The sequence below is a fragment of the Telmatherina bonti genome (assembly GCF_933228915.1).
Source record: "Telmatherina bonti genome assembly, chromosome: 13".
Lineage (NCBI taxonomy): Eukaryota > Metazoa > Chordata > Actinopteri > Atheriniformes > Telmatherinidae > Telmatherina > Telmatherina bonti.
This window is the reverse complement of record NC_136611.1, coordinates 6,333,864-6,357,093: the sequence shown is the minus strand read 5'-3', so window position 1 is coordinate 6,357,093 and position 23,230 is coordinate 6,333,864. Positions and strand designations below refer to the sequence as shown.

At 41.1% G+C, this 23,230-nt stretch overlaps 1 protein-coding gene across 1 annotated transcript in view; it reads right to left on the bottom strand.

The window, feature by feature from the left end:
• Positions 1-383: 383 nt before the first annotated feature.
• Positions 384-23,230, bottom strand: part of ppil2 (peptidylprolyl isomerase (cyclophilin)-like 2) — a 37,452-nt gene continuing 14,605 nt past the window's right edge. Inside the window, exons 13-20 of the mRNA XM_079251552.1 lie at positions 18,871-18,960; positions 14,227-14,260; positions 11,072-11,189; positions 10,038-10,094; positions 6,250-6,322; positions 5,769-5,831; positions 2,770-2,912; positions 384-616 (exon numbers count right to left, since the gene is read on the bottom strand). Of these exons, the coding sequence (XP_079107678.1) occupies positions 514-616; positions 2,770-2,912; positions 5,769-5,831; positions 6,250-6,322; positions 10,038-10,094; positions 11,072-11,189; positions 14,227-14,260; positions 18,871-18,960 (681 nt within the window). The 3' untranslated portion in view covers positions 384-513. The remainder of the gene's footprint in view (positions 617-2,769; positions 2,913-5,768; positions 5,832-6,249; positions 6,323-10,037; positions 10,095-11,071; positions 11,190-14,226; positions 14,261-18,870; positions 18,961-23,230) is intronic.

Sequence of the window (23,230 nt, the reverse complement as noted above, 5' to 3'; positions counted from 1 at the left end):
ACAAGCTTAATAAGCTGCTAGGGATCCATTTAATGTGAATCAGGTGTGTTGGAGCAGGGAAACTGGTAAATCCTGCAGGACCAGAACTGAAGATCCCTGTTTTAGGTGTTTCTCGCTTCAGCACACCTGACTCAGACTAATGGGTTGTTAACCTGCTTGTTCAACAAGCTCAACAAGCTGCTGGGGATCCATTTAATGTGAATCAGGTGTGTTGGAGCAGGGAAGCATCTAAAACTTGCAGGACAGAAAGAACAGTTAGGTGTTTCCTGATGTCCTGGACAGGGAAAACAGACAACGGTGCTTCACATGACATGTTTGTTATCTGCGAATCGGTGTTCGCACATGAGGGTCGACTCAAACATGAGATTATTACAGGATTTCTGAAAAAAGTAGCTTTAATCTGCAGATTCAACTCAGAGATAAAGGACAAAACAAAACAAAAACATTGCATGAATTTAGCTCAGATTTAGCCTGAATAGCTAAGGTAACAAAAAAAAACTGGATGCCTCAGCGCTACCAGGAGGTGAAGTCTCCGAAGCTGGTCTTGCCTTTGGACTTCTTGGCTGCTGCGCCGCTGGTGGATGGAGCGCTTTCATCCTCCGCAGCTGGACGTTTTCTGAAGGAGAGGAAGCAGAATTTTAACACACCAGCTGCCGTCCGACACCAACACACGGGGCAGGTAAGCTGCTGGTTGGGCTGAACCTCGCCAGGTGACTGCTGAATTATTTAAAGCCAAAGCGAAGTGTTTTAATGTTCACTACATGAAGCGTAACTTAGAATGTGGATCATTCAAGTAGGAGCACATTTCTTTTATTTGACTCTTTCTGCATCAGTTTGATGTTTTTAAGATGAGAAGAAAACCAGCTGAAGTGTAACTAAGTAGTTCCCACAAGCTGCTTGCTTCAAAAGTCTGGAATAAAGCAGTAAATCTGATGTTATCTACATTACAGGGAGGCTAGAGGCGATTTCACACACTGAGAAGTGGACATCATTACTAATAGTGTTGGAGTCAAATTCAGTATTTTCTGAATTATAATTTAATTTAAAGGAAAGATAAAAAATATTAAAGTTTATATTTGGTAAAATGTAAAATTTTATATTTCTTAAGTTACCATACATCACTGGGAAGCTGTTAATTAGTCAGATTGAAGCCAGAGACGTTAGAAGAAACAGAGTTTTTTGACCGTGTGATCCTGTTAATATTTTGTTAAATTGTTCTTATTAAAACTACAAGAAATAAAAAACGGTCAACTGTTTTCAAAGTGGTGGTAAAGAAGAAAAAGGAAGTGCCGCTACAATTAGTAAGGCAGAAAGAGCAAGGGTAAAATCTGTGAGCTAATCCTTCAGTACGGTAGGAATGTCGGAAAATGAGGATATTATGAGAATATGTAAAAAAAAAAAAAAAGAAAATTAAAACGGAATAAATCAGCTGATTTGGATTTTTTAAGAGCAGAAAGAGTTTGGTGTCAGAAAACCAAACAATGGTTTTAAAGCAAAGTTGTATTATTTGTTTAAACTGGCTTTTTCTGCACAATAAGTTCACTTGTTAGATCTGATTTTATTTTGATTGTTTTAAATTCATTGCTTTTAGATGACTGTAATTTTCTAAAATTGTTATTTATTCTGGGTTTTTTTTAACCCCCCACAGTGAGACACTTTGGTCAACATTGTTGTTTTTAAAGTGCGTTAGAAATAAAGTTGTATTGTATTGTATTGAATAGTTTAATGATCATCAAATAAACCAGTTCTGGGTCCGAATCCTGCAGGTTTTAGTTGTCTCCCTGATCCAACACACTTGGAACACATTAGATGTCTCTGCTTGTTGTTGAGTTCTGCCCAAACATGTTGGAGCATGAATCTGATTCAGGTGCTGCAGGAGGAAACGTCCAGGAGCTGCAGGTAAACGGCCTTTAGGGGACCAACTTTGGACACCTTCGTCCCAAACTGTCCATCTGGTGAACGACAACTGTCTCACCTGAAGTCAATTCTAAAAAGCTCATTGCAGACCACTTTAAACTCTGATATTTACATCTTATATTGGCCTGAAAGCTGCAAATCAAACAGTTCCAACCTTTCTATAAACCTTCCTATAAACATCTGATCCAACGTCCCACATGCCAGTTTAACACACAACTGTGGCAGCATCACAAAAAATTAATGTGACGGCAGGAGTGAGACAGGTGGAAAAAAAGTGTCAAACCTCGTGCTCTTCTCAAATGGACTCGAGACAAAAAACCCCCAGCATTTCCAGTTCAGTTAATGCACCCTGATAGCAAAGCATCGCAGCACTTCCAGCCTCTGGCAGATGCTGCAGGGCGACACGTTGTGTGGAGATATTATGGTGTTAAACCTCTTTTTGTGTTTCACAGAATAGATTCAGAAACCATCTGAAAGAAGTGCCACTAAAAAGGTACAAGCTGTTCTTCATACAAGGAGTGAAACTAATTTCACATGGGAAATATGTTCTGGGTGATAAAGCACGAGGGGAATTGGTATTTCTTTCTGTAACAGGCAGTTTTGCACATTAGTCCTCTCCACAGTGTGTGTTCCTCTCTTGTATGCAGTCGCTTCATTACTTCTTTGTTTTTAACTCCTTCACACCAGATTGTGGGGAAAAAACAGAAACCAAAGGGGAATAAACGTTCTTTAGGTTCAGCTTTTCACAGCCTTGTTGGTAATGTCCATGGATGAGTCACATCTGCATCAATATAGGAGCTCAGGGTGTGTGTGTGTGTGTGTGTGTGTGTGTGTGTGTGTGTGTGTCCTTACACTGTGGCAGGGTTGATGTACTTCCCCACGCCTTGTTTGAAGGTCTTGGGTGCCTGCTCCTCCTTGGCTTTCTTCACTGTGGCGCTGGCCTGCTGCTTCTCCTCCTCCTGCTTCTGCAGCTCCTTCTCTCGCTCTGCTGCAATCTGAGTGGAATAATTCATGAGATGAAACTCTCCAGATGAGAGGACAAAACAACAGCAAGGTCATGTGACATCAGATTACAATGTCTGAAATGCCGTATGGGTTGTCTGACGGAGCTATGTCGGGACTTTTCCCTTTTCTGAAGGGTCAAGCACTTTGTTTTACAGCAATAAATAAAATAAATGAACATTAAAGTAAATATTAGGGGTGGGAAAATTGAATCGAAAAATCAAATATCGGGATTTTTTGCTTCACAATTTTAAAATCGATTTTTTTATTTAAATTTTTTTTTTTTTTTTTTTTAAGATAAAAATAATTTATTATGACATTTTTGTCATTTTTATTGTTTTTATTGATCTTTTTACTTGTCTTCTTGGGCATTACAGCAGCAGAATGATGGTCTGGATACTGGGTTGTTTTTTCCTCTTTTAAATCAAGAAAAATGGTGAGCAAAAAAAAGTTTTGTACATTTTTTTTTGTTTCTATCTACAAAATCATCAATATCAAAGAATTGTTAGAATCGCAATTTAAATCGAATTGGCCCCAAAAAAACATCAGAATCAAATTGAATCGTGACAAAAGCGAATCGTCACAGCCCTGGTAGATATATGTCACAAAAAATAGATCAGAGCAGCCACTGCTGATTGTTTTCCCAAACACCTAAAAACCAGCCACAAATACCAGCATGTTTCATGTTTGCTGCTAAATTTTTACATCCGCCAAGAAGGATACGGTGTGTTTTCGCCAGCGTTTGTTTTTTTGTAGTGGAAACTTTACACTAAATATACTGGACGGATTTTCATGATTTTTTCCCCTGCAAACAGGTTTTTGCATAACTTAGACTCCATTAAATGTTGGTAATGATCCGGATCAGCGTCTGATTCCAGGAAAGTTTTGCAAGATTCTTTATCATTGCAGGATCGGGTCGTTTTCAGCAGATATGCATAAAACTCCAGAGTAAAGGATCAGCGTTCCCAACTGGTTTTACAAGATATAAATACAGATCTGGATCCTGTGAAAAGTCTGGATACTACCATCCAGAACAGGAGAAATTAGGGGATCTTTGGAGTTTCCATCACCACAAGAGAACAAACATGCAACCAACACGCCAATACAGCCGAGACTGTATAGATTGATATAACCCGTTTATACGTTGATATAACCCGTTTATAGGTCGATATAACCCGTATGTAGGTCGATATAACCCGTATGTAGGTCGATATAACCCGTATGTAGGTCGATATTACCCTTTTATACGTTGATATAACCCTTTTATAGGGCGATATAACCCGTATATAGGTCAATATAACCCTTTTATACATTGATATAACCCGTTTATAGGTCGATATAACCCGTATATAGGTCGATATAACCCTTTTATACATTGATATAACCCGTATATAGGTCGATATAACCCGTATATAGGTCGATATAACCCTTTTATACATTGATATAACCCGTATATAGGTTGATATAACCTGTATATAGGTTGATATAACCTGTATATAGGTTGATATAACCCGTATATAGGTCGATATAACCCGTATATAGGTCGATATAACCCGTATATAGGTCGATATAACCCTTTTATACATTGATATAACCCGTTTATAGGTCGATATAACCCGTATATAGGTCGATATAACCCGTATGTAAGTCGATGTAACCCGTATGTAGGTCGATGTAACCCGTATGTAGGTCGATGTAACCCGTATGTAGGTCGATGTAACCCGTATGTAGGTCGATGTAACCCGTATGTAGGTCGATGTAACCCGTATGTAGGTCGATGTAACCCGTATGTAGGTCGATGTAACCCGTATATAGGTCGATATAACCCGTATGTAGGTCGATATAACCCGTATGTAGGTCGATATAACCCGTATGTAGGTCGATATAACCCGTATGTAGGTCGATATAACCCGTATGTAGGTCGATGTAACCCGTATGTAGGTCGATGTAACCCGTATGTAGGTCGATGTAACCCGTATGTAGGTCGATGTAACCCGTATGTAGGTCGATGTAACCCGTATATAGGTCGATGTAACCCGTATATAGGTCGATGTAACCCGTATATAGGTCGATGTAACCCGTATATAGGTCGATATAACCCATATATAGGTCGATATAACCCGTATATAGGTCGATATAACCCGTATGTAGGTCGATATAACCCGTATGTAGGTCGATATAACCCGTATGTAGGTCGATATAACCCGTATGTAGGTCGATATAACCCGTATGTAGGTCGATATAACCCGTATGTAGGTCGATATAACCCGTTTATAGGTCGATATAACCCGTTTATAGGTCGACATAACCCGTATGTAGGTCGACATAACCCGTATGTAGGTCGATATAACCCGTATGTAGGTCGATATAACCCGTATATAGGTCGATATAACCCGTATGTAGGTCGATGTAACCCGTATGTAGGTCGATGTAACCCGTATATAGGTCGATGTAACCCGTATATAGGTCGATGTAACCCGTATATAGGTCGATGTAACCCGTATATAGGTCGATATAACCCGTATATAGGTCGATATAACCCGTATGTAGGTCGATATAACCCGTATATAGGTCGATATAACCCGCATATAGGTCGATATAACCCGCATATAGGTCGATATAACCCGCATGTAGGTCGATATAACCCGCATGTAGGTCGATATAACCCGCATGTAGGTCGATATAACCCGCATGTAGGTCGATATAACCCGTATATAGGTGGATATAACCCTTATATAGGTCGATATAACCCGCATGTAGGTCGATATAACCCCTATATAGGTTGATATAACCCCTATATAGGTTGATATAACCCCTATATAGGTTGATATAAGGTATAAAATTCCAACCTGAACATCAGCTTCTTCATACGGGTCCACAAACACAGATGTGCTTAAGATCTTGATCTCTGACTGCAAAAAACATAAGAATGTAAAAATTAATTTCCACTTTTACCTAAATGGAAACCTAGATTCTGTGTGCTTCAGAATGGCATTTCCAACTCCTCCCCTCGCCTCATTTCACGTCTTTGCACCTGACCTTTACCAGATCCCTGTAAGGGTCACGGTACTGTCATGGCACAAAGACTGACTTTTGTTCTCATCTGCTGCCTTTAATGTCAGGGATGTAGAAACTTGAACAGCTTCCACTACTGAGCTCTGTAACTTGCTCTGGATGAGGAGGTCAACCTCAGTTCAAGACCGTAAAATGAAACCTGATTTGACATGTAACAAACCTATGGAGGGAATTTTCTCCTCACCTCAGAGACGATCCAAACCACACATTTAGGAGACAAGTCAGTCAAGAGATGAGACAGAACTTTCCCCCTACCTTTGGCTTGTCTGTTTTGGTATCACACTCGACACTTTCCATGGCTGTGAGTGTCTCGAACCCACCAACTACCCTGTAAGAGACGAAAAGATCCCATGTTTATCATGAAAAGAAGAAATCTGTTCGCGAGATTAACAAGAGCTGCACATCTGTCACAAGAAAACTAAGTGATGAAAGTGGAAGCATTTACACTGTTAAATGACTTCACCGTCAGAGCGACCATTTTTAACTTTCAACCCGACTCGTTTAATCCTGACAAGACGGCTGCAGGGTGAATCTGGCGGGCAGGAAGAAGCGGGGCTCAAACCCCTGAGGTTATCAATCTACACTCACAGACATGAACTTAGGTTGACTCTGCAGCTGATCTTCCATAGGTGCAGAGAGAGAGGGGGGGTATAGCTTTCGCTTCCTGCTCAGCTCAGAGCGGCACTGTGGGAAGGACGAGGAAGTTCAGTTTAAGGGCATATTTGATGCCATGAATCAAAGCTTCATGCTTTATTCCTGCATGGCACAATTTGACTGTTCTAGTCTGTATCTGTTGGCTGTTTTGTGCAAAACACAAATCAGTTTTTAACCTTCAACACCCTGCCGGTGCATGAATGCACTGAAATTACAACAGGGTGATTAATCGGATTTTAATCTCAATTATGATCTGAGTTTCCAACGATCCTAAAAATAAAAAGGTGTGATTATTTTTCTCTCTGCAGTTTCCTCTCCTGCTGTCTTCAGCTGCTAATCGAGCGTCTCTGGCGTTGCAGCGCTGTGCTGTAAACTCCTCCCACAGCCGCTTTGCTTTCATTCAGACACTGTTGCCAACTTGGAGACTTTCTCGCTAAATCTGGAGACTTTTTTTGTTAAAAGCGACAAATCTAGCAACTTTTACTGGAGCTATTAGAGACTTTTCTGGTGTTTTGGCGACTGACTTGAAGGCACATATTGTTCTGCAGTTACTGTAAGGAAGGAGCAGCGGGAGCCTCTCCCGTCCTAAAGCACTCCCAGACGGCCAGTCTCAGTCGGCTCCGGCTGCAGGTCAATGTAGAATAACTGCAGTAGGTTGTGGAAGTTCACCTAAACATAGTTTATACCATTGTCAGTGACAACTGGCTGAATTATTTTCCTATACATAGTTCGGCAAGTTAAACACGGTAATATCCCTCCGTTACGGGGCGTTACCATAGCAACATGTTAACCAGCTGGTTCAGATCAGCCGTCTTTTAACAGGTGGATGAGAGAAACGCGCTGCAGCCTGACAGCGGTTGTTTGGTATAAAACGTACATCCAGGCCAACGTAAAATAGTTCCTATAGAAGCGGTAAAAGCGGATTAAACAACTCCGAACCATGCATTAGACGGTTATAATGCACGACACGGAGTATACTCGATAATTGTGTTCAATAATGGAGATCTCAATTTCAGCCAAAATAATTGTGATTATATTTTTTGTCATAATCGAGCAGTTCTAGCTGAACTCAAGTAACACAGTTTGCTGTTGGTGAACTTTTAGAGCCACATTTAGAAGACAATGATGTGTCTGAAGGGAAAATGTTTGAGTTATTCTTCAACGAAGTGATCATCGCTGTTCGTCCGCGAGACTAATCGGTATGTGGTCCAAGTAAAAGATGCAAAGGCAGACAGAGCAGGACGATCGAGTCGTGTTACTTTAGAAACAGCTAGGCATAATTTTTTCTGTTTGTGAAAAAGAACACAGTTTTATAAGGAAAAACTTCCATTTTTTTATGCAGTGTGATGAAAGTTAAGCTTGTTTCCTGATAGCGGGAAACTTCTGCTGCCAGGAAGCAAGTAGGTCTAAAGAACGAGGCGACAACGCTGATGTAAGTAAGCTCTTCCCAGTTCTACTCACTGCACATTTTATTCATGTTCCTGTTTGTTTGTTAACACAAATATCTGATCAATAACACAGCAGCAACTTTACACACCATGTGGAAGTTCAAACTGAGCATCAGGCAGTCGGTCATAGTGGAGAGAGAAAGGGAGTCGAACCCAGAAATAACCAGGTAGACCTGATGATGTGCTCGCAGACTGCAGCCAAATGAATAAAACAACAACAAAGAGCTAAATGTTTAAAGTCATCTTAGATCATGAACAAAAGCCATTTCTAATAAACAGGGAGTAAACATGTATGACTTTGTGGGATTTGTGCTGATGGCATCTCCATTAGATGAAACTGGACAAAGGTCTCGCCTAAAAGCAAACATTTAAAGTCTTCTTAGCAGCACATCGCTTTGGTGTGTAAACACGGCAGAGGAAAAACAATCACTGAAGATCCAGAGTCTGCCAAACACTGAGGGGCCAACAAGCCTTCTGTCAGCGATTCCCCGGGTACTGAGCACTTTTAAAGAAGCTGCTCTCACTTTGCTCTTTAAGCTGCAGCGTCTTAATCGAGCAGCTCCAGCGGGAGACCCCTGGTACGATGTGCAGAGGGAGAAAACTTCAATAAAATACATACAGCTAGATAAACACATCAGGCAAATGACAGGAGATAACTGTAAGACTGTTCTGCTTCCAGCTGCTCAGAGATCAGAGGAGCTCATCACCAGAGAAAATAAAACAATTTCTGTCATTTACTTACTTATTCGTTAAAGGTGGAGTATGTAAGATTTTCAATATTTTCAAAATAAATTAACTAAACAAATAACTACAATCATAATTAGATAGTTTTTTTTAAACATGTAGGTTCCACTCTGTCCATATTTGATGTGTTATTAAATTACAAGTTTAATTAATTAAATGTTTGCCTACCAGTAAAAAAAAGAGGGCTTTTTGTCATTTGTCATTAATTAAACTTGTAATTTAATAACACATCAAGTATGGACAGACTGGAACCTACATGTTTAAAAAAAACTATCCAATTATGATTGTAGTTATTTTATTAGTTAATTTATTTTGAAAATATTGAAAATCTTACATACTCCAATTTTAAAGCATGCCATTTACCACTGCTTACACAGGGCATTCGATATAAACTAAAGGCATCCAAGAGGCTTTAACTGCTCAGAAAAGCCTCTTTTCTCCCATTTAGAAGAGAAAATATTTTACACTTCTAGAAAATAAAACCTTCCTGTGAGGAAAGCAGCAATATTCAAAGAAATTTCTGGATAAAACTGCAACAATGTGGATAAAATCCTCATGATTCATAAAGACGGCCCGCCATACTGATGTACATTTCTATGTGCATTTAACCCAGAAGCTATAAGAAGCTTGTGACAATTTTCCCCGAGCTTACGGCCGTCCACACGGCGCTGAATTAAAGTACTTTAAGCAATCCGTCTTTTTATCCACATGAAATCGATGATTCGCCTCCAAGAGACTGATCATGTCTGAAAGCAGGCGCCGAGGTGGGTCGGTCTGAAACCTCTGCTCGTCCATCACGACGGCGTAACTGCACAGCTGGAGGATACGACGTCAATGTGACGACGTTCTTTCTTTTACTGCGAACTTTATTCTCAGGTATTTTATTTTCAGGTATTTCGTGTGGAGAATCAGTCGGCTAAAAGCGCTCTAAAAGATAGAAACCATTTAAAATGATGCTCAACTCAGCAGAGACTTCCACAGAGATTCAGCATCCACTAAATATTTCATCAGCGTGGCCCAAAGTCAGACTGGAAGTCACATCACTGTCTGGAGCTTAAAAAGGAAACATGTATGTCACAAAGAGGCGAGCAGAGAGTCAGAGCGACGAGGAGTGTTTCTGGGATTTTTACCTTTCAGTGGACTTCATTTAAACTGAATAAATGCACAAGTAAATATTTTAAAACTTTAAGATCTTACCTTCCAAATACCGTGTGCTTCCTGTCGAGGTACGTGCACGACCGAAATGTGATGAAGCTGAGAGAGAAATCAAGAGGAAAAGATTTTAATCAGTGACATAAAGATAAAAAACAAATTTCAGTCAATGGAAAAAATAATAAACCTTTAATGGCTCAAGAAAAATCAAGTGTTATAATCAATCTAAACTTTATGTATGGAGTACTTTTCATACAGTAAAATGTCGCACAAAGTTCTTCAAAAATAAAAAAAATATAAGAGTTAACATCAGTATTTAAGCATTCAGCTACACACACACACACACACATAACCATATAGTTGCACGCTACTGGTCAAAGGCTGTTAATACTGAATATAAGTTTATAAGCAGCAATTAAACAATAAAATTTCTATAATGTATTCCAAGATCCTCTGACGTAATTATTTTTTATGAATAATGGATACGTAGATCTAAGGGGGTAAATAAATTAACACTTTTACACCCAGAGATAATCACATATGTTTAAAAATATAGTTGACATAAAGCGCTAAAAAGGAGCAAAACAGGAAAAAAAAAACTTACAAAAAATACAAACAAGATCTACTATATCAGTTTTCTACCATCACAAAAACAAAAAACCACAAAGAAATAATAAAATAATAAAATAAAACTAAATAAAACAAAAAACATTATAAAATTATTCAAATAAAAACAAAATAAATATAAATTAAAGTAAAAATAAATTAAAACAAAATAAAAAAATATTATATAAAATAAACAAGACAAAAAAAATAAGCTAACGCAAAAAATAAATTGAAACAAAAATAAAATTAATTTAAATAATAAAATAAACAATATAAGACAATTAAAATAAGCTAACGCAAAAAATAAATCTAAACAAAAATAAAATTAAATAAAATAATAGTTGTATTTATTAGCTGTGAGGTGAAGAAATTAAAAGAAATTAAAAGAAAAAGCGAAGCTAAATCTCAGGCTAACTGTTTTGCTTGGAGGAACTGTTCACAGCAAACAGAGCGATGTGAAAAACATTTCTTACAACTGAGACTTGTTGGTGTTCGGACCCGAGTTAGCCATACTAAGAACTCCCCGCCCCGTGTGAGAAAGGTTGGGCCGAAACTCGTCCTTGAAAGGTTTTCCCCAGAAGGATTCACCTCCTGGGAACATGAGCGAGAGAAGAAAACAAGGAGAGAAACGGAACGGGGAAGACGACAAGATGAAAAAATCGTCAGAAGAAATGAGAAATAATTCATTCAGAAACAATTTCATCCATAAATGCTGTAATAAAGTCTCAATATTTACTCTCACCAAACATATCTAATGAGACGTCATGGAAACGGGACATTGATGGTTTCCATGTTACTGTTCAGCTTGCACATTCCTGGAGTGATGGAAACTATCTTTGTTTGGAGCCGCCACCTTGTTATCATTTCCAGCAGGGTAGCTGAGGATTGACCACATCTCTTAGCTAATTATTGGTTTCTTGTTTCCCCGTTAATAAACATGACGAGCAGCGCCGACAAACAGCACGAGTAGAATCACGTATGTCGCATAAGGTCTGTGTGGGTTAGACAAGAGCCTAAAATCACAGTTAAATAATAATAATAATAATGTAACTGTATTTATGCAGCTGTACTGTTATAATATTGATTATCATGTGAATAAATGTAGTGCTTTGAGGAAAAACTAATTTTATGCACATGAAAGGACATGTGTTGCAAACAGTACACATTTGCACCTTTTTTTAAAAAAAAAAAAATCATTATTACAATTTATAATAAAAATGTTAGTATGAAAACAAGAAAACTGACCATTTCTGTCAGTCTGATTTATTGTAATTACTGCAGCATCAGAGAGACAAGACACTCTGCATTTTCATAAGAAGCAGGACGAGCATTTGCCCTTGAACGCAGAGCCTGTTGAGAGCCTTCAGCTGTGAACCATTATCCATCCTGACTTCATTATTAAGAATCATCATGATGAGAACACAGGAATACACACTGCAGGAGCTTACTGGCTCCCAACAGGAGAGGATCTGTTACCCCGAGGTGTGTTGCAGTGTCCTGCCTGCTCGGATACGCGCATAAGGCAGCGTGAAGATATAAAAAAAAAATATATATATATTATATATATATATATATATATATATACTATAACGCATATACATACTGTACATATATATATGTACAGTATGCATTTTGTGACTTTGTTTGTGTTGGTTGGAAAAACTCAGACGCTGCAGCCACCAAGTTTCCCTGGTGACATTTTTGCATAATTCATCAGCATGCTGACATTTTACCTCAGCATGACTGGATCATAAATAAAGGAGTGAGAAGACAGAAGCAGCAAGAGACAAATCCAAAGAGTTAACCGATACGTCATACAGTATTCTCTCCAATGACCATCATTTCCTTAATTTATACAAAAAAAACAAACAAGTATGAGTGCTGTGAGACGTAAACATGCCATTTTGGTATCTGCAAACATGCAAGCATGTACTTCCTGCTCTAAATTTGGATTTAATTTACATTTCAGTGTTTAAAACTTGTGTTTCTCCAAAGATTCTGGTCCTGGAGGGTTTAGATGGAGAAGTCTGAGCCACGGGAGCCAGTTGATGCCAAAGGAAGCAGTTCGCTGTAATTCATGCACAAGCTACAAAACAAAGGGCTTCGCTCGACATGTGTGGAGAATTTCTGAAGGATTTTCCCAGTATTAGTGAGTACCGATGACAGCAGCTGGTCGTCCTTGTTCTGCTTCTCTTGCATAGTGAATCTTAACCAGCATTAAAACCTCCTTTATGTTCTGTTTGGAGTGTCCGTGCAGCCTGCAGGGGACCATGAGGAGAGCAGAACAAGGTCCACCATCACCCTTTCCTGTCTAAGGTAAAGGTCTGTGGGCAGAGAGACTCGTAGAGGCAGACATATACAACACCTCTTAGTTCAACTAAACCTGGTGCAGGAGGCAGTTCAGGGCTTGTTCAACCTTCCAGATTTACTTTTCCTCAACCAGAGCGACTCTCGTCTGTTGTGCAAATAGTTTTGATTCCTTCAAACCGGTGACAAGTGTTGCAGAAAACTTGCTCATAACAGCGTTTCTTTGCTCTATTCTGGCTCCAAACCAGTCGTGTGTTGGTCAGGCCGCGCTGACAGCGACACTGAGACGCAGGAGATAATCAGTTACTGGTGACTTTACTCAAAATAAAACACTTAAAGTAGTCCACCACAAGCAAATCAAACACTGATCATTTGCAGATTACATTATTCTCCTGGACAGAGAAGCTAAATTAAATAAGAATAGGCAGTTAAATATATTCTGCTCCATGTTCCCACACTGAGGGGGAGGAGAAGCTCCCCCTCACACAAAGACAGACATTATCTATGATGTTAATGAGTTCATTTTCTGCTTCTCAACATGTTCTCCAGGGTTTCTACCTGAAGACTCTGTCTTCCTAGACGACGCCAGCCACGTACGCAGCGGCTCTTCATCTTGTTAATGATCATCACTCAGCTGCTACAGTCCACATGCACTCCATCATCTCAGGTTCATTATCGAATGTTGCATATTTAGTCTGTTTTGTGATTTAAACTTTAAGACGAAGCTTTCATCTCGTCGTACTTGACAACGAACCTTCAGTGTGACTCATCGCCAGATGGGCAGGTATAAAAGCAGAGCAGGATGATGGCTGTCAGACCTGGGTTGCAGAATTACAGGAGAAGTAGCAGCCCATTCCTGGAAGGTAAGCTGCATGTTGAGGGGCTGCTGTTCAGCCCAGGTGATGAGGAGAATTTTGCCCACAGGCCAGAAATTCTGCGCCTTCATAAATCCGTCATGACGGATGCATTTTGCACACCGCTCAGACGCCTGCAGACACAAAACTCACTTTGTGCTGCAAACTCTCCCAGCAGCACAGGCGCAGGAAATTAACTACACTTTGGTGCCTTTTCACTCGTTTTTAAAGCCTTTATTCCACCGTTCAGTGAACCTTTATTCACCGTTCTTCTATCCTCCTCATGTGTCTTCCCTTCTGAACGTACTCCCATGTGCCTTCATGGGGTATATTTAGGAACACTCCTAACGCGCATCTCGACTTCCAAGCAGTATTTATGCAAAGCTTCCAAAAAAGAAACTATTAATAATTCAAATGGGAGGTGTTATGCAATTGAAAATGTGGTTTAAGTGCAGAGCTGGTCTTACCTGTCCCGGTGCCAGTGGGATCCCCTCCTTGAATCTGGAAACAGAGAAGCTCCATTAGGTTTGCTTTGTCATCACAGCCGGACTGAACGGATGTCATTTCTGCAACGTTAAATCTTTCACTTCTGTGCAATGACATAAAACTGCTGATAAATGAGTAAATCTATTAAAATGTTGATATTAAACAGCAGCTATTTTAATGAATCAGCTGTTTATCTGATGTCTTTATGTGTCTGATACTACAGGAAACTAATATGTGACACTTTCTGCCTGTTTTTCACCGCATGAGACATCATGAAACATAAATGTGAATTCCTTTCACACAGGAAAGACTGAATAAATGAACCAAGAAATAAATAAAACAAAACTTCCTTTTCCCAGTCATTGAGCCTGGCGTTGTGTACCATGTCCAGTTCCATCCAGTCAAATGTTCAGTCTGGTTTAGGCTTCACCGTCCTGCCAGAGCTCTGCAGTTCTGCACACTTATTTAGGCCTCTTGTTTAAAGAAAAATGGTCATTTTTTGACCACATATGATGCCTGTGGAGCAAAGTGTTGACAGTAGGGCGTCTGCAACGTTGTACTTTGTTTAACAGATCTAGAGGGATATCTTGGTTTTTAGGAGATACAGGTTGTCGTGTTCAACAACGAAGCAGAAAATATAAACGACGTAGCTGAAGACGAATTAAAATAATTTGAATAAAAAATGCTGATGGCAAGTAATAATAAAAAAAATACAATGTGAAAATAGGATATGATGTTACTACAGTATTTTACTGACTATTCAGGAACATATCTGGGTCTTAGATAATAAAAGCAAACAGTATGTGTGTGTTTCTGCAGGAATAAACATCCCTCTCCTGCTCTTTCTGAGAGTCCCTGTGCAGCTGGCAGCATGAGATACATGCAGTACTAAACATCTTTCCACAACTACTAACATGAAACATAAAAAAACATCAGGGATCTCCACCAGCTGCAGCATCCAAATGAAACACGGTTAATGGGAATGTAATAAAAACACGAGATCATCCCAGTTCGCTCTGGAGCTTCTCCACACAAACGCGGAGTCGTACAAAAGCAGATAGCAACACGTCTGTCTCGTCACTGTGGGGCTAAAACTGCGGGAGCTAGAAGCCAAAGAGAAGGAAACAAGCTCATAAATAAATCACTGCGTCTTACTTTAGCTGTTTTCAGGTCATAAAAACTCTGCTAATCTGATCTCCTGTGACTCTGCTTTTATCTGAAGTGAGTCGTGAAGGTCCTGCTGGTTTCCATGGAGACGAAGGCGGTTTTAGAGTGAAGTATTCCCTCTTTCTAATTCATGTTATGTTGCAAGTATTCACATTGTTTCCATGCTATATTGGGCTTCACTTCTTTCTAGATCCTTCTGAGGTGAATTTAGAGGCTAACTGGATCTGCCTGAGGACGGTGTTGATAATCAAAACAGGCTGACGGCCTCCTGACAGATTAAAACATCTCAGGCTCCCTTTATTAGCTCACCACACATTATTTTATTTATTCCTAGCTGAATCCAGCTGCTCTCTTCAGGTTCTCCTTTTAGAAACACACAACTTTACATGTTCTGCTTTGTTTCAGACAGACTTGTTCAGACACACACACACACACACAGTAATGTATTGCGAATCGCTCCAGCGAGAGCTGGAGATCACGACCAGATGAAGCCACCAGGACCACGTCATCCGCAAAAAGCAGGGACCCAATCCTGAGGCCACCAAGTCGGATCCCCTCAACACCTCGGCTGCGCCTAGAAATTCTGTCCATATAAGTTATGAACAGAATCGGTGATAAAGGGCAGCCTTGGCGGAGTCCAACCCTCACCGGAAACGAATCCGACTTACTACCGGCAATGCGGACCAAGCTCTGACACCTGTCGTACAGGGACCGGACAGCTCGTACAAGGGGGTCCGGTACCCCATACTCCCGGAGTACCCCCCACAGGAGCCCCCGGGGGACACGGTCGAATGCCTTCTCCAGGTCCACAAAGCACATGTAGACTGGTTGGGCAAACTCCCATGCCCCCTCCAGGACCCCAAAGAGGGTATAGAGCTGGTCCACTGTTCCACGACCAGGACGAAAACCACACTGCTCCTCCTCAATCCGGGATTCGACTATCCGGCGGACCCTCCTCTCCAGGACCCCTGAATAGACCTTACCAGGGAGGCTGAGGGGTGTGATTCCCCTGTAATTGGAACACACCCGCCGGTCCCCCTTCTTAAAAAGGGGGACCACCACCCCAGTCTGCCAATCCAGCGGTACTGCCCCCGATGTCCACGCGATGCTGCAGAGGCGTGTCAGCCAGGACAGCCCCACACCATCCAGAGCCTTAAGGAACTCCGGGCGGATCTCATCCACCCCTGGGGCCTTGCCGCCAAGGAGCTTTTTGACCACCTCAGCGACTTCAGCCCCAGAGATAGGAGAGTCCACCCCTGAGTCCACCAGCTCTGCTCCCTCATAGGAAGACGTGTTGGTAGGATTGAGGAGGTCTTTGAAGTATTCCTTCCACCGACCCACAACGTCCTGAGTTGAGGTCAGCAGCTCCCCACCTCCACTGTACACAGTATTGAAGGAGCACTGCTTCCCCCCCCTGAGCCGCCGGATGGTGGACCAGAATCTCCTCGAAGCCGTCCGGAAGTCTTTCTCCATGGCCTCCCCGAACTCCTCCCATGCCCGAGTTTTTGCCTCGGCAACGGCCGAAGCCGCATGCCGCTTAGCCCGCCGGTACCCATCAGCTGCCTCCAGAGTCCCACAGGCCAAGAAGGCCTGATAGGACTCCCTTCTTCAGCTTGACGGCATCCCTCACTGCTGGTGTCCACCAACGAGTCCTGGGATTACCGCCACGACAGGCACCAACGACCTTACAGCCACAGCTCCGGCTGGCCGCCTCAGCAATAGAGGCACGGAACACAGCCCATTCGGACTCAATGTCCCCCGCCTCACTCGGGACATGTTCGAAGCTCTGCTGAAGGTGGGAGTTGAAGCTCGCTCTGACAGGGGACTCAGCCAGACGTTCCCAGCAGACCCTCACAACACGTTTGGGCCTGCCAGCTCTGACCGGCTTCCTCCCCCACCATCTGAGCCAACTCACCACCAGGTGGTGATCAGCTGACAGCTCCGCCCCCCTCTTCACCCAAGTGTCCAAGGCATGTGGCCGCAGGTCCGACGATACGACTACAAAGTCGATCATGTAAAACAGCTGTACCCAATTTGTGTTCCACAATTCTCCCTCCTGTTCGAGTCCGCCGTGTTACCAGGAAGCTGCCTGAGGGGCCTCTCACATTTCAAACGCAAAACTTAAACTTCCCTGAAGTATCAGCTCAGGTTGTTCAGGACGCTGGAAAGTCCTGAAGAACAGGCTGGATCAGAAAACAAGAGCCACCTTTCAGTTCCCACAAAGCTTCCAGTGCATTTGCTGCTGTGAAACGGTCATCTCCAACGCGACGCTGTGGGACGTGGAGGAGAAGCCGAAGCAGCACAGCAATTATGCAGAAACAATACACAGCTAGCTAGAATAAAACCAAGGCAGAGGAAGAAAACAGAGACCTCTTGAGACCAGATGTCTACTTTGGAGCCACTTTAATTATGTGAGCGGCTCTGGAATAAAAAGGAAGAGCGGCAGATCAGAGACCTGTCTTTCTAAACTCTCAGACTGTTGAATAAGCTGAAAGAAAAAGCTGTTTACTAATCAGCAATGCTAAACGTGTTATTATTTCATCAGAAGACAATGTCACTAAAAATCCTAAATGATGGTGCAACTGGAACTCATTTCCATTCTTCATGTTCCAATCAGAGATGAGAGATAACGCAGCGTAATCCTAATTTATTCTCAGTTCTACCAGTTTGAAACAATGAGAATAAACTGCAGAGGGAAACTACTTGGACATGCACGGCTGCGGTGAAAATGTCTCCAGGATTTCAGCTTGAACCATGTTTCCTGTGAGTCTCATCTCCAGTTTACGGCTCAACTTTTCACCCCCCCGTCTGTCAGCCTGCAGACTCTGTGATGTAAAAAACTTTGTGTTCGGGTTTCAGCGTCACTCAAAGTGCAGAGAAGAGCAGCAGTTGCCTGAAGGCCAGAGGAGGAACGTTTGATTCTCACGCTGGAGGATGAAAATATGAGGCGAGGGAGCAAATTAACAACTCTAAGCACGCACACACACACGCACGCACGCACGCACGCACGCACGCACACACTGCAAAAAACTGAAATCTAAGTAAGATTACATATCTTAAATTGAGTACACATGTGCTTTTTTTTTTTTTTTTAAAGGTAAGATAATTCTAAGTTTTTATGCCTTGTTTTAAGAGTATTTTTACTTGTTTTGGGAAGTCTTGACAAGCCAAATTTTCTTGTTCTGTTGGCAAATAATTTATCTTATTTTGAGCAACATTTACCTCATTTTTTTCTTGTTTTTTGAGGCTGAGTTTTTGCAGTTCACACACAAACTTCTTTAGATGTGTGTTAATAGCCTAATGTGGACGCTCATCAACTATAAATGGTTTAAACGCAGAATCAGGTTACATCTGCATGTGAAAGTCCAGTGAACAAACAGAGGATACAAATCATCACGACTTTGACAAGCGCAGTGAAAACCTGTAAATCTAAAGTATCTGCAGCTAATTCTCCTCACCATAAAGTTCCTGATGGACCTGTGGAAGACGGTCCCATCGTAGTAGCCTTTTTTGCACAGGCGGATGAAATTCTCTCCAGCTTTGGGAACCTGGAGGAAAGAAAGATGATGCAAATATTATATTAAAGGAAATCAGTCCAGGCTAAATGAGCTTATTGAAATCCCAGGCTTAATGTGAAGATAAATTATGAACACACTGCTATCAGAGATCACTGCTGAGCTTCCTCACACACAGAAATTCAGCACTGTTTAACAAGCTAAGCAGTGGAAATGCAAACTGCTCTCATGAACAACAGTCAGAAGGATCCACATTAGGAAAGTCAGACATGAATTCTCCATGTGGGAAAATAACAGGTTTTTTAGCAGAACGTGACCTGGAGAGTAGCAGGACACTGAAAACAGACTGGCTGGAAAAGCATTAAAGTATTTTTACTCCTCCAAGCGTCCGACCAACCACAAGTAGACAGAACCAGTGGTCGCGGATAATCTATAAGAGATGAAAAACGGATGAATGTTTATCAGTAACGATATAAACTGCCTCAGTCGAGAATTTTATGTACATCGTGTCTTCATATCGAAAACCTTGGAACTGATAATCTGGTCTCTGACAGGCTTTAAATGAAACATCTGACATATTATAGGATCCTAAATAAACAAAAAATGTAATGAAATACAGAAGCAGTGAATGGACTGCATAATTCAACAGCTGGAACCACATCATGAGGTCACCGTGGTCCAGTAGGACAGGAAGCAGTCTGCTTTCTGATTGGACGGTCTGACTAGTCGCCGTTCAGTCAGTCTGCTCTCTGATTGGACGGTCTGACTAGTCGCCGTTCAGTCAGTCTGCTTTCTGATTGGACGGTCTGACTAGTCGCCGTTCAGTCAGTCTGCTCTCTGATTGGACGGTCTGACTAGTCTCCATCCAATCAGACAGCGGCATAAAGGACAAAATTTGCAGCCAGGACTTACTTCAGAGTCGCGCAGGCAGTTTTGGGTTAAGCGTCTGTAAACCAGATGTTTGTAAAACAACTTCAAATTTTTTCCCCTCAATTTTTATTTTTTACCACCATACTGATCCTTTTCTACACATTTAGAGACTTCTTTTTTTTTTTTCTTTGGCAGATTTTTTTTGCTGGATGAAATAAAAAACCTGCAAACATTCAAAACGTTTGGATTGGTCAGAGTTTTTACAGATTTACAGTAAACTGAAGGGTCTAACTATATTTCTTATTGTTGATGATTACAGAATGTATAGACTACTATCAGGAGGAGGAACCATTTCACCCAGAGTATAATGTTTGGGAAAACATTCCCATTTGGATCTCATGAGAAAGTGTCCCATCAGCCATCACCAGTGGTGTACTTTCAAAATGAACGGAAATGACTGCGATCAATTATCCGTGATATTGTTTCACATCATTCGTTGGATCCTAAAATCAAACAATGAATCCATTAAATCCATATTGTATTCTGATCAAACTGCTGCTCCACAGCCTTTTTGTTCCACCACATGGGCAGCTTCTCTCAGCGTTCTTAGATCTTTTGCCCTCTGGAACCTTTCAGCAGGACCTGGGAGACATGGTGGGAATATCCCAGTCTCATCCCAGCTGCACTTTCCCAGTAAATCAACTGGTCGCACACAATATATTAAGTTGATTTTATGGGATTTTATTCCATCACTGGTCTCTTCCCAACACCATCAGTACCACAGACTACACACACATGTGCACTGAAAGCACCCTAACTAGCACCTCATGTGAAAAATGTGAAAAATCCTGCTGAGAACACATTCATGAACATGATGTAGGTTTTTTTTGGGAAATTTAAGAAAGAATTTAACTAAATTCCTTATGAAGATATCAGTGAACGAGGCTCAGTGTGTTGTGGAAGGAGCCCATTTCAGGCTCCTTTATGCTGGACGGAGAGTTTGTCCATCCTCTGCATGGCGTAATTTGGTCCATTTTCATCATTAATCACGATGCAGAAGCTGCCACATAAAAAGCACCCGCAGAAGACACAGAAGGAGTTGAGAAGAATGGCTTAAAGAATCAGGAACAATCAACGTATTTAAGAAAAGCATAAAAAGAACAATATTAAAGACTTATGAAGAGTTAGAGGCATAATGTGAATTACCTTGAATAATTACGACAGTGTTACATTTTGGATATCTGTAAATGCTTTCAAAACTATGAAAACAAAGAAATGCAATGGGTAATTAATGCTAATTTTGGAACAACTGGATGTTGTATGTGAATATTGTAAAATGTATAATAAGAAATGGACATAAGATGATTAAGAAATTAATTAAGGGGCAGATATCATAAGATTGCTCTTCTTTCTGCTCCTTTTCATTCAAGCCAAATTTAGGCAGTTTTATTTTGTATTTATTTTTATGTTGTTTTGAATGAAATAAATAAAATAAATGAAAATGAAATGAAAAATGAAGAACAGGAAAACATGTCATGGTTTTATTCTTCTTCTGTTGTTTTCGGATGGTTGTAAACAACTTTGTAGCGATGCATTACCGCTAGCTAAGTTAAGTCTGAACTCAGTAATGCCTCCTGGTGGACGAGCTGACTTAACCATGGAAACATAAAAGCAGCGACGCATGACAACGTTTCAAACGTCCACATTTCCGTACGTGAGGAAGCATTAATGAGCCTTTTCGCTGCAGGACAGACGGCGCCACGTTGGATGGTCCACTCAGAGACAGCAAGGTGTCCCGGTCCTGCGGCTACAAAACAATCCCAATCCCAGCTGTTTCCACATGTTTGTGTGCTTTGCATCCCAACCAAACCTCTTCAGTTTGGTCTCCACAGGGACACTGATCCACAAGTCCACATATGACCAGCAGAACCTGGCTGCTTACCCTCCTGATGCCCATGAAGCAGTCAGGTTGTACTTAGTTTTTCACACAGAGTATGAAGCAGAGTTCAACTGCTGCCTGAGGCAGACTCACATATCTAAAAAAGTTACGGAGCAATGTGCAAAACTCTGCTCTGTAGGTGTAAAAAAACACAAAACACAACCTGCAAATAGATGTGTGGGTCTCTGAAAGTAGACGTAGGTAATAAAAGCTTTGTAACGTCTAGTAAATCATTACAAGATGTTCGCTCCTCACAGAAAGCAGCCAGTTGTGCCTGACTGGCACGCTGGAATAAAGGGAGCGTTTGTTCTCCGTGCAGGAGGCGTGCTTCTGACTATGACGTTGGTCAGGTCGACTGTTATTAATGTCAACAGCCTTGAGGAACACTTCTGTGTGTGCGTTTGAGTACATTTATGTGAGAAACTAACTTTTCCCCCTTTGGCAACAATGTCTGATTGTTTCCTAGAACCACCAGATGCTTTTGTAAAAAAAAAAAAAAACTATTTTTACTCTCTGGGTTTTAACAGGATGGCGGTTTTTTTTTCTAAGATCTACAGGTTTTATTTCGACCTACATGACGGTTTTAATGTCACTGCTTCTTTAGCCTTTGTTTTGTTTTTTAAAAACCAGAAAGTAAAAGCATACTACACACACAGATTTCTACAGTTTTACCATAAAAAACTTGCTTTTACAATGGAAAAGAGAGCAAAAATAAATCAGCAATGACTAACTTACTAACTGATCCAAGAGATCACCAGATCATCTGCTGCCCAAATGCAAGACTCATAAAAATACACAAGTTTGTTGTGATTCCGAATCAAAGAGCATGACGTCAAGCGTTCTCTATCTTTAACTCTGATCTCTCCTGTTCCGTGCTGTCGTTGCGTTTTAATGATGGTTAATTTAGAGTGCGTGCTTTTGTGTTTGTGTATCTCTGAGGGGAAGGAGCCTGTGAATGTTTAAAATGCAATACGACTTCACAAGTACCTTAAATAGTTCAGAAGCAGCTTTGACAGCATGGAAACAATGTTTTCTGACGCAGATAGTGGGGAAAAATGCACGTAGTGTACCAGTTCATATGTTAACAGGCTGTGCCGTTCTTAGAAAAGTAGTACAGACATCCAAACAATCTAAATGACTTGTTTTACAGGGTTTGTCTGCATTTCCAGGCATCTTTCTTTCCACACTGAAGCATCAACTTAATCTTAATTATTAAAAAAATAGCCCTGAATTTTCACTTGCAGTGATTTAATTTGATCTAAAAACCAGTTTATCATGTCAGATGAAGCCGCTTTGATGCATCAGCTCTGATATTCTTCATGACTGAGACTGATATCCATCACCCCCCGGTATATGACACTTTCTCCAAGTCGGGGAAAACGGGCGCAAAACTCCACCACAGCTTGGTGAACAAATAGGCAGTTTTACACAATGCTGAGCTCTGGATGTGTGTGACTGTGAGTGTATGTGACAGGGGAAGTGGCTCATTAATTC